A 16359-nucleotide genomic window follows, 5' to 3' on the forward strand; every position below is an offset into this window, starting at 1 on the left:
AGGGGTAGTGAGCAAACACCCACACACACGCACCCAGACACGCTTGGGGAGCAATGAGGGCACTTTCTCGAATGCCCAACAGTGACAGTTTGCAGAGCCCAGGTATCGAACCCACAACCCAGGGATACTTTGTGAGCTGCTGCATACTTTCCAAACTGAAAACAGTAAAATTTATCTATTTGCATCTGTTTACAACTTGTGTTTTGTATTGTGTTTATATTAATACCTCAATGTGCATTCTCTATTTTAGCAATCACGTACTGGTTATATTCTTGTCAGCATTTTGATTCAGCATTCAGCCAAACCAACCATTATTTTCACTGGTGATTTTCACTAGTGACTGGGGGGATGGTGTGTTTTGTTTTTAAGCTAAACCTTTGTTGCATTGTTGAATGCATTGCTAAGGGTTTTGTTTTTTTGTGTGTGTGTCTCCTGTAGGGTCCTGAAATGGAGGTGCCCATTACCATGCTGGTCGAGGCTCTGTGTGAGCTACGCTGTCCCGAGGCCATCCAGGGCCTTGCAGCTTGGAGCCAGGCCAACATGGGCAAGAGTCTGGCCTGGGTGGGCTCCGTTGCTCTGCAGGCAGAGGGGAAGTAAGTTTCTCCGAGCAGGTTGTGGAGGACTGCGTGATGTGTAGTGGAGCTGAGCAAATTCCTACAGCACTGCAGAGTTCAGTGTTTATTAGCCCGACTGAGATTGGTGACCTATGGGTTTATCGGTTTTGGTGTATGTATAGATTCCTAAAATCAGTATCACGAACACTCTACTGCCAACTTCTAATGCTCCACTAAAACTGCTGTATTTGATTTAAGCATAGTGTAGTTTTAGTTCACTTCCTTAATCTGCATGAGCAGATAAATCTTCAGAAAACTCTACATTACTCTACATTCACAAGTTTTTTTGTATCTTACAGTGCAAAAATGAAAAGTGGAGCCCATTTTGAACATGATATGCTACTTAATAAATAAGGAAGCATAGCAATGCCTGATTATGGTTTAAATATGGGAATACCGTACCTTGCAGTTGTCCAGCATGATTTCTTTACCTTTTTCAGATTTGAGAAGGCGGCTCTGGAGTATCAGGAGCAGCTATGTGCTGTTACAGGAATGGACTGCTCCATCAAAGGCTTTGACCGGTCCTTGCTAAAGCTCACCAGCTCCACCACAGGCAACAGCTCCAGTCCAAAGCATACGGCCAGTGGTGAGGAACTAATTACAGATTTACACTTAGCTGACTCTTATCCAGAGCCCAAGGACTGGTACAGATGCGTGGCAATTAGCAGTTTGCTGGTTCAGTTTTCACCCTCTTCCTTTCTCTTTTGTTCTTTATATTATTTATTTTATTTTCTATATAAATTAGTTTTTCTGGCTTTGTTTTGTTTGTTTGTTTGTTTGTCTGTCTATCTACCTTCCTTCCCTATAATACTCTTCTCTCCTGGACCGTACTTTTCCATATCCTACCCCTTCTATATCCTCCCAAACTACACCCTACCCTCCCACCCTGTACTTTCCCCATATCATAACTTCTGTACCCTCCTCATACTACGCTATACTTTCCTCTGCCACACTGTACCATACCTTTTCATAACACATGTATACCCTTCTATACTCTCCTATACTATACCACACCCTCCCATTCCATAACATACTGTACAGTCCTATACTACACCATATCCTCCATTCCCATACATACCCACTCCATATCATGCTCTCCCATACTGTCTTTTTACTCTCATCCTTGTTCACTTCCTCTCTGTAGGGGATGGAAGGAAGACTGTTCTGCTGAAGTCCAGCGACTGTTCCCCTGAAGTCCTGAACTTCCTGGCCAACAAGGCTTGTGAGTGCTACGTGGCTCTGAGTGACTGGACTTCCGTGCAGGAATGGCAGGCTAGCATGGTGGCTCTTAAGAAGAACAGCAGCAGCTCCACCACCATCAACCTCAAGACTGACTTCAACTACATAAAGTGAGCGACATGATGGAGTGTACAAGTTCAGAGCGTTCATGAATTTTAATAAGCTGCGTCAAATGGTTTTGGATGCATTTTAATACTTTATAAACTATAAAATCTCTGCAGAATGAGATCTGTTGATGGTTAATCCCTTATTCCTGTCTCGTGTTAAAATGAGAGTATTGTTTGTTTAAGCATAAAGCTGTGTAGCATCTGATTTACCACCAAGTTATTCAACCATTTGAAATGCTTGTGTTTCAGAGCTCTGAGCAGGTTTGAGGATGGGGATTTCCCTGAATGCCGCGCTCAGTTGGAACTTTTACCAGGGGAGGATTACGGCCTCCTCAACTCCACCACAAAGGAGAAGCTAGGTACGCATAATCACTGACTCGGAGTCTGACTCTGTCCAGGGCCTTGTTACTGTAATTATTTGGTGTAGCATAATGACCGTGACAACGCTGTCCCCATGGAAAACTTTAGGTTCATTCAATAAGCTGGCCACCAGTTCCACCTTAGTGCAAGACTATGGACATGTAGTTACCTGTACGCTCCTTCTGTTTGTGCCTGTAGACCTAAAGAGGCTCCTACCTGCTGTTCTAAGCCCTGATCCATCAGAACTGCAGAAAGCCGTTGAGGTTCAGCTGCTGAGGAGTGCTGTGGGAGCGCTCACATCAACCAATCATGAGCAGGACCAGAAGGTCTTACCTTCTTCTGAGTAAGTCTGTGTCCTACCTACAGTGTCCTGCCTCGGTCTCTTATGGATAATGAGTGTCTCTTAAAGCAACATTGTGTAGCCTTTTCAAGCTTCAGCTAGAAAATGTAGATGCCCCACTCACTGGCCTCAGTAATTCCCTCTCTGCCACTGCATTGTGGTATGGTGGAGCTGCACTACGGGACCCATCTCCAGAGCTGTCCTATTAGTGTAAAATCCTGTAATATTACTCTATCGCCTCAGTCCACATGCTTCTGTACCTTTTTTAGATGCTGCTTCTTTTTTTGTATTTACAGTAGTGGAGTAAAAGTGAATTACACTCCACCTGTAGGGGCATCCCAGAGGCAAAAAACACAGCTTCTCACATAATGCTGCTTTAAAAAGACATCTGATCTGATTCATTTATTAAAATGGATAGTAAAATAATCAATTAACCACACAACAGTCACTAGTATTGCAAAATCAGGCGCTGGTTCCCGTTGGTGTTTGACTTCTCCACTTCTGCAATCAAAGTACTCTGTTCAGATATTAACACTATAAATCCAGTTTGTTTACTAATTACATCCACCTGAGCCACATGACTTCAGATGTGCTAATATTCTTGGTTTGGGAAGCACTTTTGAGGAGGCAGATTTGGGACTCTTATTTTGTACCATATTCGGGCATCACTGCTGAAGTTATGGTGTTGAGTCTTCTTAATAACAACTTCTTAATCTTTCTTGTTGAAAATCCACAGCACTCTAGTGAAGTACCTGAAGCAGACTGGCCGGATTGCTCTGGGACCGCTGCGTCTGTCCACGCTCACCCTGTCCGACTCCGTGCCCACCCTCAACACTCTGCAGCTCCACTGTGCCAGCTCTCTGGAAACCTCACTTTGCAGCCAGCACCCTTCAGAGGTCTGTTTCTCCTCACCCACATGTAGTACCAATAACTCACACCACCAGGACAGCAGCTTCTATAGACATGTAGAAACCTGATGATATTTTTTAGCTTTTAGCTTGGAGCTCTGCTGCAAATCCAGACCCTGTGCAGGTTTCCTCATTCCTGCAGGAATCCTAATTTCCTGTGCAGGTTTTGCTGACTTCATTGGACAGTTAATTTCCCTGATTCTGATTTCTGCCTTCATGGGGTAATTCGTTCTGTCCTGTCGACAGAAAAGTTAGTTGACCGCCCAAAGAGGCAGTCGGAACTTGCCAGGTTCTGACTGAATGTAATTTACATTTGCCCACTTTATTACATTTGATTTATACTTGAATTACATTACTGATCATATGGGCGCTTCTTTTTGCCTTCAGTGCATTTTTACTGACCATAAGTCAGTGGAGGTGTTTAATCCTATTTCACTTTCCATCTTTTGCTCCCTCAAGGACTGCCTAGTCCCGCTCTACAGTGAGGCCTTGAGTACTTGCAAGCAGCAGGATGTTCAGCCATGGCTACATGCGCTTCGTTACACCATCTTCCAGAGGCAGCTCTTCCAAAAGCTCAGAGGTAGGTAGCTGGGGCAGACCTGGTGTGCTTAGCGGTCACATTAAGGTCCGAAGCATGTCTGTATCTGTAAATGATCTTGATTGTATCACTGATTTTATATCTGATCAAGATGTTAAACTCATTTGATTATTGATTAGTTATTGTACTCTGGAAGGCCAGACCATCTGGTTGACCTATCAAGAGCTATTGCATTTCTCCATAATGCTGTGCCGTAGAGCTCAGTAGTCTCAGTAGTTTGGGCATCATTCCCATTTCGGTGCAGCAACCAAAATATGGTTTAACCGTAGGTGTCCTGTTTATTTTCCTAGATGGCTACTGTGAAAGCCCAGTTGGAGGATTTCATTAGAAAAAAGCTCAGTAAAAATGTTGGCTTCTCCTAATTTGTTGTTATAGGAACCTCCGGTCCTATGGACTCTCACCTGATGGAGCTGTGTCTGACTGCGGTGAAGTTTGCCCGTAAACAGGGAAACATTGCCCTGGCCACACGGCTGTTGGCTCAGTGCGGCAAACCACCTACTGAGGACTTGGAAACGGCAGACCTGGTGCAGAGCTTCAAGCAGCTGTCACTAGAGGGTGCTGTCGGTGAAAAATGGGGACCAGAGCTGAAAATCGAGAGGGCTAAAGTCCTGTTTACTGCAGGTTGGTCTGTGTTCAAAAATCAAATTTTTCTGACGTCCAGAAGGTGCAAGTGCAGGTTGCTGATGTCCAGTTTCAGTACTTGAGACCTAGGCCATGTTTTTATGGTCTAATTTTCAAGATTCATCGAGGGGTGTTGGTGTGCATTTTGCATTTTGTGATTCACCATGTCCTGTACACAGCGTACGCTACACCCCCAATTTGTCCAGTATTTACGTTTAAGCTCTTACAGTCCAGTGAATTAACCTGAACTGGTAGAAAAGTCCAGTGACCTCAAATGGTAGGCTGTAAGTAAACTGCGAGGGTTTTTGAGGGGGAGCAAAAGTAAATTGTTAACCAAAAAGGGGCATTTTTAGGAAAAGAGGCCTTGATTAAACAGCTTGCAGCTGCTCTGTAGCAATGGATCTAAAGTTTTAAAAATGGATCTAAACAGTTTCTGTATGAAAGCAGTGGTTGAACACACTGATTTTGTTACTGCACTCTCTACCACAGTAGTTGAGCAACATTGCATGTTCAGGTTGCTCTTATAATGACTAGGCATGCACACACAAATGCAGATGGAGCATTCTACCTCCGAAAGTGGAGCTCTTTCCTGTAGAGAGATTACAGATAAAGCCAGTGTGTGGGGAGTACAGCTTTATACACCATCACAAAATTCTTTGAAACTGAAGCGGGAAGAGGTCTGACCCTGACTCTGGCCTAGCAGCCAGCCCCTCCGTACTTGATGGCAATAGTAAAGAGCCCTTCCAGCTTCAAGTATGGCTCGGCTTGACCCACCATCCTTTAAGATCCTCAGAAGATGAGCATCCAGGCTTTTTTCTGTCCTGCACCGAAGTGGTGGAACGAGCTTCCCCTGGGTGTCCGAACAGCAGAGTCCAACGCTCGCTGTCTTCAAACCCAGACTGAAGACCCTCCTCTTCCAAAAGTACTTGGAGGCAGAGTGTAGAGTATTGTCTCCAGACTGACGTCTGTATTCAGTAGTATCTAAGCTTAGAGAGATCTTTGGGATTCTAGCCGATACAGACTAGCTAAGAGTTAACAGCTAAGCACTTTTGAGTCACTCTGGACTAAACGCCCTAAATGTAAATTTCTGAAACTCAAATCCACGACAGGCTTGTCATTGAACAATTGATTATTCCCTTCATAATCCCAGTCTCCCAGTTTAATCAGTGTGATGTTTTTAATTGCCCTATGAAATTGTCCCACCTCTGTTCTTAGGTCAGTCCCTGGCCGCCATGGAGATGCTGAGCTCGTGTGCACTGTCCTACTGTCGGTCCGGGAAGTGCGAGCGTGCAGCCTGCCGCTCCGTGCTTACTCTGTGCAAGTGGCTGTTGACTGACTGGAAAGACCTAACGCCGCAGCTGAAGCAGGTGGTGAAAAAGAATGCCGCCAATACCACCCTCTCCACCCTCAGCAAAAATATCGCCGGCCTGCTGGAGCTGCCGGTGGAGGAGCAGGGCATGCCACGCATCACCACAGAAACCACAGGTATGAATAGAGTTGAGATCACGCGGACATGTGGGGTCCACTGCTGTTTGGTCCAGTTAATTCATTAGTTATATTCACCATAGCCAGATGTCCCAGCTGCATGAGAATTAGGAAACAGATGTCGACAGATGTGTAGCTTGTCCATAGCTCTATAGAAGTGGACAAGTTCACTGTGAGCATTTCCTGATGTTTTCTCTTTCTTTCTAGTGAGTGTAGGTGTTGGAGAAGCAGACTTTGTCCTGGGCCAGCTGTACCAGCTCTCTGCTAATCAAGGCCCTGAGGTAGCCAAGTCATGGGCTGCTCTAGCAAGCTGGGCCTATAGATGGGGTCGGAAAGTCGTGGATAATGCGAGGTGTGAATGCACGTCCTTTCTTTTACAGGGTTGAAAGGATTAGCCGTACATGCTCAGTGCTCACGTTTTGCTTATGATCCCTCTAGTCAAGGAGAAGGGGTTCCTCTGCTTCTTGGAGAGAAGAAGGAGATCGAGGAGTTGCTGCCGTCAGGCACTACTGAGGAGGATAAGGAGACTATCTTCAGCATCCTGGGCCAAGCCATGTGTCGCCCAGCTGGAATTCAGGTGAGGGAAACTATGGTTAAATACACAGCTCTAAGAGTCTCCTCTTTTGAATATGGTGATCTGCAAATATGGAGTAAAACCCTCAAACCAGCGTAAGTTCAGTGTTGGGTTTAATGTATTTTTAATGTAATATGATTTTAATCTGGACCTAATTTTGGGCCATTTCTGTTGGTCAGGAAATGTAAAACTGGAAGATGTAAGAATGGGTGTTCTCTTTAAAAATAAATAAATAAATAATTGTTAGAATTGATGTGTATCTTCTGTGTCTGCCCCAGGATGAGGACATGGCCTTGCAGAACGAAGAGGATGAAGAGGATGACATGGTGGATGTGATCTGGAGACAGCTGCTCAGCTCCTGCCCATGGCTTGCAGAGGTAGAGGACAGGGTGACGGAGGGGCTCATTAAAGTGTGGAGGCGAGTGGTGGATCGAATCTTCAGCCTCTACAGAGTCTCCTGTAGAGCCTACTTCACCTTCCTCAAGCTCAATGCTGGACAGGTCAGAACTTCTTCTCCTTTTGGACAGATTCATTTTGTGGAACATGGTTATTTATTTATTTATTAAGTCGTTTTATTTGATATTGTGAGACTCGTGATGTTTTTTTCTTAAGACATCGCTGATCTTTATTTTCAGGTGCACATTGATGAAGATGACCCTAAACTCCTCCTGAACACCCAGAGCAACAAGCAGAGCAGCGATGATGTGATTGTAATGGCAACCCTGCGTTTGCTGCGCCTCCTGGTGAAGCATGCCGGAGAGCTCCGGGAGGGGCTAGAGCTCGGCTTGGCCTCCACACCCACTGCTCCCTGGAGAGGTGACTGCCAACTCCAGCTGGAGCAGCTAAAATAGGGCTTGAAGTACACTGTTAAAATTAGGGAGAATTCTCGAGCAGATTCCTACCTGGCTGTTTTTCAGTCATGCCATACTTTTTCTTGAGTGAGCAAAATCCTTGTGGGTTTGGTAATTGGACAAAGTATTTAGTTCATGTTTGTCATCCATAATATGCTGTGATGGCTACTCTTGTTCGTTGCATAGTTCTATTAAACCCCTTTGTTTATTATTCTTTTCTCAAGGCATCATCCCGCAGCTGTTCTCCAGACTAAATCACCCAGAGGCTTACATCCGCCAGAGCATCTGCAGCCTGCTGTGTCGTGTGGCCCAGGATTCACCCCACCTTATTCTTTATCCTGCTATTGTGGGCTCCATTTCACTTGGCGGGGAAGCCCAAGCAGCTGGTATGATGCAGTTGTCGTTCTTGGATACAGTCCTATTTATTTAGTGTTGCAAGATGAGCCAATTGAAATGTGTTGAAGTGGACTGCTGAGCACCACTGAAACTGTCCTTTGTTGTACTTTCTCTTCCAGGTAACAAGTTGCCATCAGCTCTGCCTACGCTGCTGGGGAACATGCAGGGTGAGGGTTTGTGTGGAGAGGAGAGCCAGACGGGCAGCGCTCCTGCCTCTCAGGAGAGCGGCCGTGGGGAGGAGCTTGTGCTGTGCTCTAGCGAAGATCAGGCCATGATGCAGGACTGCTACAGCAAGATTGTGGACACACTGTCCTCCGGCAACCCCACCATGGTCCTGCAGGTATTTCCTCAGACTAAGAAGGTCAACTTTTGGATGACTGACATGGCTATAAATAGTTAAATACGAAGTCAGTTGTCAGCTGTGTGAGAACATCACCGTTCAATGTGCCTAGTAATTGATTGTATCCCAGCCATCTCTGGTGCATCAGATGTGCATTTTTCTAGAACTGGGCATTTAATTGAAAGTTAATCTAAATAGTCGTTCAGAACTTCTAAGCTTGTCCATGACAATTATTTTGATTTATTATTTTTTTTTAATTAGTAATTGGGCTCAGATGTTCACAATATTGATTGAGTCATATCGTCCAGCACTAAATCCCCCCCCCTCCTATGTAGGTCTAACATAATGAGGTTTCCTGCTACTGTGGTTTTCTGTAGGTGCAGATGCTGGTAGGAGAGCTGCGGAGGGTCACTCTGCTGTGGGATGAGCTGTGGTTGGGCGTCCTGCAGCAGCAGCACATGCATGTCCTGCGCAGGATCCAGCAGCTCGAGGACGAAGTGAAGCGAGTTCAGAACAACAACACACTGCGCAAGTAAGGGCTCCAGTACACCTCACTATTACCAGTTCATTCAAGGACACAGGACCCAAATATCCTTGGACTAAATTACTGTGTCTTTTGGAAAGTTTTTAGATGAGGCTTATTATAGGATTAATCTGGGTCTGGGAAACTGGCCTATCTGTGAAGCTTCGGTGTATAGCAGGCTTCTTATGGTGTCTCTGTTCATCACCATATCTTTTTGATTTAGGGAGGAGAAGGTGGCTATCATGCGGGAGAAACACTCAGCCCTCATGCGGCCTGTTGTCTTTGCTCTGGATCATGTGCGGAGCATCACGGCCGCCCCTGCGGAGACTCCACACGAGACCTGGTTTCAGGAGACTTATGGAGAGGCCATCCAGAGTGCTCTGGAGAGGCTGAAGAATCCACTTAACCCGGCCAATCCTGCCAGCAGCTGGGTGCCCTTCAAGCAGGTCAGAGCCTCCAGAGATTGTACAACTGTATACTATATAAGTTCAGTAACAGCTCCTTCTCTTCTTGAAAGTGTGTACAGAAGATTTTCTGGGCATTTTACACTCCAGAGAAGGCAGTCTCACTGTTCTATAGTCCAAAGCTATTGTATTTTTCTGTACTGTAACATATACCCCCCCCCCCTTTTGTAGATCATGCTGAGCTTGCAGCAGCGGGCACAGAAGCGAGCCAGCTACCTCCTGCGGCTGGATGAGATCAGTCCTCGTCTGGCCTCCATGGCCAACACGGAGATGGCCCTCCCTGGAGAGGTGTCTGCCACTGATGCAGTCACTATCCACAATGTGGGGAACACAATTACCATCCTGCCCACCAAGACCAAGCCGAAGAAGCTCTATTTTCTTGGCTCTGATGGGAAAAACTATCCCTACCTTTTTAAAGGTGAGAGATGCTCTAGTTTGTCTGACGTTATACTCTGTTTCCACAGAGTGATGCTAATCTAGTTTTTAAGGGTTCAAATTACTTATGGAGAAATCATCATTTAATATTTATACATATATATATATTTTGCTCTTCTTTCTCTTCTCACAGGTCTGGAGGACTTGCATTTGGATGAGAGAATAATGCAGTTTTTGTCCATCGTCAACACCATGTTTACTAAGGTGAATCAACAGGAGAGTCCACGGTTCCATGCCAGGCACTACTCAGTCACTCCTTTGGGCACGCGCTCAGGTCTTATACAGTGGGTGGATGGAGCCACGCCTCTGTTCGGCCTCTATAAGCGCTGGCAGCAGCGTGAGGCTGTTCTGCAAGCCCAGAAGGTCAGTTACACTTTCGTCTCAAGCATCTTTACCCTTCTGCTCATGTATTATCACATATATCCTCTTACCTTTTCAGATCTGCTGTATCTTCTTACATAATGTTAGAATGGTTAAGCTGAGGAATGCACTGTGCAAAATGATCAACTTCATCCTTTATGGATCTTTTAGACGTTGCTTATTCTTGCAGGAACTACGTGTTGAGCTAAAAATATTATACATGCAGAAAATGTAGGTCTACAAATGGAAGTCGTGGTAACAGGTCTTCAGAAACTCTAATTGCTGGCCTCTGTTGTAGGCTCAAGACTCGTTTCAGCAGCCGCAGAATCTACCAATGGTCCCCCGCCCCAGCGAGCTCTACTACAGTAAAATCAGCCCTGCTCTGAAGGCGGTGGGGCTCAGTCTGGACGTTTCTCGACGTGACTGGCCACTCAGTGTCATGAGGGATGTGCTGCGAGAGCTGATGGAGGCAACGCCTCCCAACCTGCTGGCAAAGGAGCTGTGGTGCTCTTGCACCACCCCCAGCGAGTGGTGGAGAGTCACTCAGGTGAGCACAGGCTATGGGACCTCACAGATAGAATCCTCCAGATCTTTACCTATTACTGATGCAGTTTACTACTGCAGGGTTGTTGACCAAAGCATGCATGAATAACCATCAACATTGTGCTGGTAGTCCTATGCCAGGTCCACCGCTGTGATGTCCATGGTGGGCTACATCATAGGCCTGGGTGATCGCCACCTGGACAACGTGCTGATTGACATGACGACAGGCGAGGTGGTGCACATAGACTACAATGTCTGTTTCGAGAAAGGTAAATGGCTGAATTGGGTGCTGGTTTATTGCTGGTGTGTTGATCCGTGTTCTAAGAGTTCTGCTCTGATTCCAGGGAAAAGCCTGAGGGTTCCGGAGAAGGTTCCCTTCCGAATGACGCACAACATTGAGACCGCTTTAGGAGTTACTGGAGTGGAAGGAATCTTCAGGCTCTCATGTGAACAGGTCTGAGATTAAACTAGATCTTTAGCAACCTAATGGTTTTAGTAAGGTACAACAGCTGATCTCACTCACCTCAGTTGTAAGTTTTGCAACCGGTATTTACATAAAGTCCTCTGCAATTGTAGCCTCTCGTTCACCCAGCTATCATGCTGCAGTGCTAATGTTCCTGATACTGCCAGAACTGGCATTATGTGTGTGTTTTACTTGTAAACAGTAAATCAGAATCCATATATCTTGGTTATACATAGATTTACTGCAGTATCTGGAAGTATCCTCTGAGGTTTTAACCAGATACCAATAGATCTGGAATAAGAGCACCACAGATCTCAAATGGCACCCTACTCCCTATATAGTGCACTAAATGTTGGGGCATGTTTAATCCCCTTTTCTATGTCCAAATATTTTGGACACCTTTCAGTGTATGTATCTCTCTGGATCAGAGGTTAATTATGAACCTATTGGCTCTCTGGCTAATGACAGGTATGGGGTAGAGGGCTATGAAGCCCCCCAGCATTGAGCTGTGAAGCAGTGGAAGAACTGTGTTCTCTGGAATGATGGATAACGCTCCATCCTAAACTTTTGGGATGGGTTTGGGAGTTATGGAGGAGGAGGAGGATGATGAGGAGGGGTGGTGATCCTCCAGCATCCTAACCTCACTAACACTCTTGTTGCTAAATGCGATCAAATTCTACTAGTATTATTGTAGTATGAATCCGTCCCCAACAAAAGCAAGATACTGTTGAATTTGTAATAAGCAATAAATGATCAAGTGTCCTAATACTTTTGTCCATGTCATGTGTATTGCACTATGGATGTAATACATGGAGAGTATGGAGCCATCTGAGATACATTACTTACATCTATTAATGACCTGCGTGTTTATTTCCTTGTACTGCAGGTGGTTCAGATGATGCGGCGAGGCAGAGAAACCCTTCTGACCCTGCTGGAGGCATTTGTGTATGACCCCTTGGTGGACTGGACAGCAGGTGGGGAGGTGGGCTTTGCTGGGGCTGTGTATGGAGGAGGCGGGCAGCAGGCCGAGAGCAAACAGAGCAAGAGGGAGATGGAGAGAGACATCACCCGCAGCCTCTTCTCCTCCCGTGTGGCTGAGATCAAGGTGGGTGGATTTAGGGTCATAGACACAGCAGTAATGTATGTGGGTCTCAAAAATGTTTGGAGTCGTGTGCCAAAGAAAGGACCGCTTGCACTCTTTTGTGCTTTTATAGTTCTGATTTGATAATGTGAGGAACAACATTGGGTCACTGTACCTGTTCAGTTTCTGACAAGACGTCTGCTCTGTGTCAGGGTTCCCGCAGGTTCTGGGAAATCTGGAATTTTAGACACTTTTTTTGTGAAGATATCTGGAAAATGAAAATTGACAGAAATGTCCTGGAAATATTAGTGAGGTCCTGGAATTGTTGAGCTCTACAAGATTTACAGAGGGATTTGCATCTAATTAGGGTTGTTGCGATAACCGCACTTTTACAATATTGAGCTATTAAAGGGTAAAGGTGGTAAAGGGTAAAGGTGCACGTATTTGTCACTGTACAGTGAAATGTGTCCTCCGCATTTAACCCATCTGGTAGTGAACACACACACTCACACACACACACACGTTAGGGGCAGTGAGTACACACACACACCCAGAGCGGTGGGCAGCCAACTCCAGCGCCTGGGGAGCAGAGAGGGTAAAGGGCCTTGCTCAAGGGCCCAACAGTGGCAGCTTGCCGAGCCCGGGAATCGAACCCACAACCCTGTTATCGCGCTCTAACCGCTGAGCCACCACTGCCCCACAAGCGAACCGCAGGGAATGACAAGCAACCGCCACGCTCACCAGTTTAGACGAGGAACTATGCAAAATTTGGAGCTGCATTTAATGGTTTATGTATGGTCTAAGACACATTTCATTGTTTTTCCCCTGCAGGTGAACTGGTTCAAGAACCGTGATGAGATGTTGGCAGTGCTGCCCCAGGTGGAAATGGCTGTGGAAGAATACCTGAGTCTGCAAGAGCAGCTCACCCAGGTGGAGAAGGTGCAAGCAAAGCTGCTGGAGGAGATGGAGTTCCTGGAGGGAGCAGATGGCAGGACAGACCATCCTATTAACACGCTGGAACACAGGTAAGGTGGTTGTGGTGGTTGTTTGGTTTTTTGTTGAACTGGACTGGAGTCAAGGTTGACAAAATACTCAACTTAAGGTGTGATGGCTTTGAGCCTTTGGGATTTTTAACACTAAAAGTGATCATTGTCTATGGTCATCTGGACTGTCCTACTGTTGGGTGTGAAACACTTAGGTCCAGTGTGAAATTTGGTTCAGGTCATTATTTAACACCAACCCCTTAATTAAAAGCCCCATTAGGGGCCATCAGACCTACAAGCTTATTTATTTGAGCTTGGACGCATTCTAGTACTGTGGTGCACTTGGATGCCTAGTTTTGATCTTTGTTGTTGGTTTCCATGAAGGATCACACATGGCAATGTGTCCCCATGACTTTATATTATAAAAAGGTATCAATTTAGGTGTATAAATTTAATGATGTTGTTCGGTTAGGATTAAACGGAATTTAACATCACTCCCTTTCTTCCAGATATTCGGAGCACACCCAGCTACAGTCCCGCCAGAGAACCGTGCAGGATGCCATCCAGAGCAAACTGTCTGACCTGGACCAGTGGATTTCTCAGTACCAGGCTGCTTTTTCAAGTCTAGAGGCCACGCAGCTCGCCAGCCTGCTGCAGGAAATCAGCAGCGCCATAGACTTGGGTATTCACTCACATCACATGCTATTAGAGCGTTGTTTTCATTTGCAGGATGTGTGCAGGTCATCACCGTCCTGCAACAAACTTGTATCTCAAGTAGCAACTTTACTGGAGTAGGAAAAAATAGCTTTTAATGGACGTCAGTGTAAAAACATTTTATTTCAAGGAATCTTGGAGCGTTTTTATTGGTCCAGTCATCATGATATTTTAATAGAATGTGAAGAAGTGCTGGATTCTGTTATGTTAAGTAAAAAAAAATAACAAAAATGGGAGATACAAGGTTTTTGGGATATAGTGACTTGTATATTAATGGGTAAAATGAAGTACTACTGTTAATGTCACACATCTAGTAAATAATCCTTGCATGTAAACCTTTCTGACCCAACCTTAATTAACCTTGAATAATGGACATCGTTATTATTAAAGAAACTGACCTTTACCCACCCGAATCTCTAAATCCACATATTTGCTCTCTGCAGGTCCTCCAAGCTACGTTCCAGCCACAGCCTTCCTGCAGAACGCAGGCCAGGCTCATCTGATCAGCCAGTGTGAGGCTCTGGAGGCGGAAGTGAGTGCCCTGCTCCAGCAGCGCCGATCTCTGCTCCGTGGCTGCCTGGAGCATCTGCACAGCTACGCGACTGTGGCCCTGCTGTACCCACGTGCCGTGCTACACAGACACAGAGTGTATACCTGGAAGCAGTGGATGGAGGAGCTGGTGTGCGACATGACTGTGGAGCACTGCCAGGCTGTGTATCACCAGTAAGTGGTGGAGAAAACCTGCCAGAGTGGGAATTGGATAACGTGAGAATTGGAGCTAGTTGGAAGGGTTTTAGAAGCAGTAGCTCATCATAAGTAATGATTATTCAGTGAATATTAAGTTAACTGCTTGGAGAGCATGTTGGTCAGTATCATGGGGCGTCAGAAATTGTCCTCCAGTCATTGAGGCACACTTGTGCTTTGTTATATAGAGATCATGAATGTACAGAAAACAAAAGTACATCTTTAGGCATGCTTTTCTTATAATGCCTCTCCTCCTGTGGTGCATCATAAATACCTAACTAGTAGCTTCATAAATACCTAACTAGTAGCTTCATGAATACCTGATTTCAGTACTCAGACACACTTATGCTGTTTTTGTCAATAACAAATGGGACCGAGTCAGACAAGTAGGCTCAAGACTGTCTGTACAGAATGTAAATTAAATGAAAATGGAGTTTGTTGCAGAACAGTCTGCTGTCCCAAGTGAAACTATAGGGGTAGAGCTCACTTAACAGTTTGAACCCCCCCCCCCCCTCCACGGGGCTTTCAAACCAAGCCTTCAGGTAAGGGCCGCGTAACCGGCTCCAATGCACCAGCATGCAACCAGCACAAAGCGAGGTTTGGGCGAGTGCCATCTACCCAGCAAGGCCAATTGTGCGCTCTCGGGGCCTCGCCTGCCGATGGCTAGCAGCATGACCGGGATTCATTGTGGACAGGTTTACAGGAAAGGTTGAGGAATTGGTGTTGAATCAGCTTTGTCAAACACCAGACTAGGAAATCTGAACAGGAAGGTTCACTCAGATTTGGTCCTGGTCTTCCATTGGTCTCTGCATCATGTAGGCTTGGTCTTGATGTGGTCCTAACTAGTTAGTCTTGGACTATTTTAGTATTTGACGTCTCAGTGCTTTAAAATGAAAAGGATTCGATTTCTCTTCTCCACAGTTATGAGATGCAGTTTGCGCCCCAGCCCCCGGCTTCCACATGCCAGTTCCTGTCAAGTGTAGAGATGGCCCTGCAGCATCACGCAGCGGAGACGAACACACGGCTGCTGCGGCAGGTGGAGCGGCTGAAGGCGGAAGGTGCCAGTGTGCCCGTGTGTGAGGAGCAGCTGCAGGAGATTGAGCGCTGCATCAAAGTCTTCCTGCATGAGGATGCTGAGCTCGCCTCCTTCAGCCTGGCGGGAATCATCGTCTCTGCTCTCTGCGCCCTCACCAGGTCTGAACTTCATGCTGGTCTCGCCCTTCTTGTGCCTAATTGAGCAGCATACATATAAAACTACAGTTTGAGATGCTTATAGGAGGATATTCTTGTGAGGAATGGCCCTAGTGTTCTTGCTCACGTTGTCTTTGTTCCCTTTTGAGTGGATGTTGATGTCTGTGCTTTGCCTGCCAGGCGTAACCTGGTGATGGAGGGCGCAGCAGCGAGTGCAGGAGAGCAGCTGGTGGAGCTGACCTCTCGAGATGGAGCATGGTTCCTGGAGGAGCTGTGCAGCATGAGTGGCAATATCACTTGCCTTGTCCAGCTGCTTAAGGAGTGCCAGCTCCAGTCTCATGACCTGGATGTCCTGAGCCCTGCGGACACCTCACAGGCTGTCTACCTGGCCAATGGAGTCTATACCTGCCTACAGGTGGGAGTGT

At 46.1% G+C, this 16359-nt stretch overlaps 1 protein-coding gene across 4 annotated transcripts in view; it reads left to right on the plus strand.

The window, feature by feature from the left end:
- The window catches only part of smg1 (SMG1 nonsense mediated mRNA decay associated PI3K related kinase), a 47792-nt gene that overhangs the window by 22937 nt on the left and 8496 nt on the right, over positions 1-16359 (plus strand). For all 4 annotated transcript variants that reach the window (XM_072693472.1, XM_072693473.1, XM_072693474.1 and 1 more), the window contains 28 exons: positions 439-593; positions 1055-1200; positions 1759-1963; positions 2210-2319; positions 2519-2663; positions 3397-3556; positions 4028-4148; positions 4542-4787; positions 6003-6272; positions 6480-6624; positions 6711-6849; positions 7125-7346; positions 7482-7662; positions 7922-8083; positions 8213-8433; positions 8811-8965; positions 9180-9402; positions 9592-9838; positions 9989-10218; positions 10514-10762; positions 10889-11027; positions 11103-11212; positions 12108-12326; positions 13134-13327; positions 13795-13967; positions 14443-14722; positions 15665-15937; positions 16115-16349. In XM_072693472.1, the coding sequence (XP_072549573.1) occupies positions 439-593; positions 1055-1200; positions 1759-1963; positions 2210-2319; positions 2519-2663; positions 3397-3556; positions 4028-4148; positions 4542-4787; positions 6003-6272; positions 6480-6624; positions 6711-6849; positions 7125-7346; positions 7482-7662; positions 7922-8083; positions 8213-8433; positions 8811-8965; positions 9180-9402; positions 9592-9838; positions 9989-10218; positions 10514-10762; positions 10889-11027; positions 11103-11212; positions 12108-12326; positions 13134-13327; positions 13795-13967; positions 14443-14722; positions 15665-15937; positions 16115-16349 (5355 nt within the window). The remainder of the gene's footprint in view (positions 1-438; positions 594-1054; positions 1201-1758; positions 1964-2209; positions 2320-2518; positions 2664-3396; positions 3557-4027; positions 4149-4541; positions 4788-6002; positions 6273-6479; positions 6625-6710; positions 6850-7124; positions 7347-7481; positions 7663-7921; positions 8084-8212; positions 8434-8810; positions 8966-9179; positions 9403-9591; positions 9839-9988; positions 10219-10513; positions 10763-10888; positions 11028-11102; positions 11213-12107; positions 12327-13133; positions 13328-13794; positions 13968-14442; positions 14723-15664; positions 15938-16114; positions 16350-16359) is intronic.

This window comes from Salminus brasiliensis, chromosome 12 (assembly GCF_030463535.1).
Source record: "Salminus brasiliensis chromosome 12, fSalBra1.hap2, whole genome shotgun sequence".
Lineage (NCBI taxonomy): Eukaryota > Metazoa > Chordata > Actinopteri > Characiformes > Bryconidae > Salminus > Salminus brasiliensis.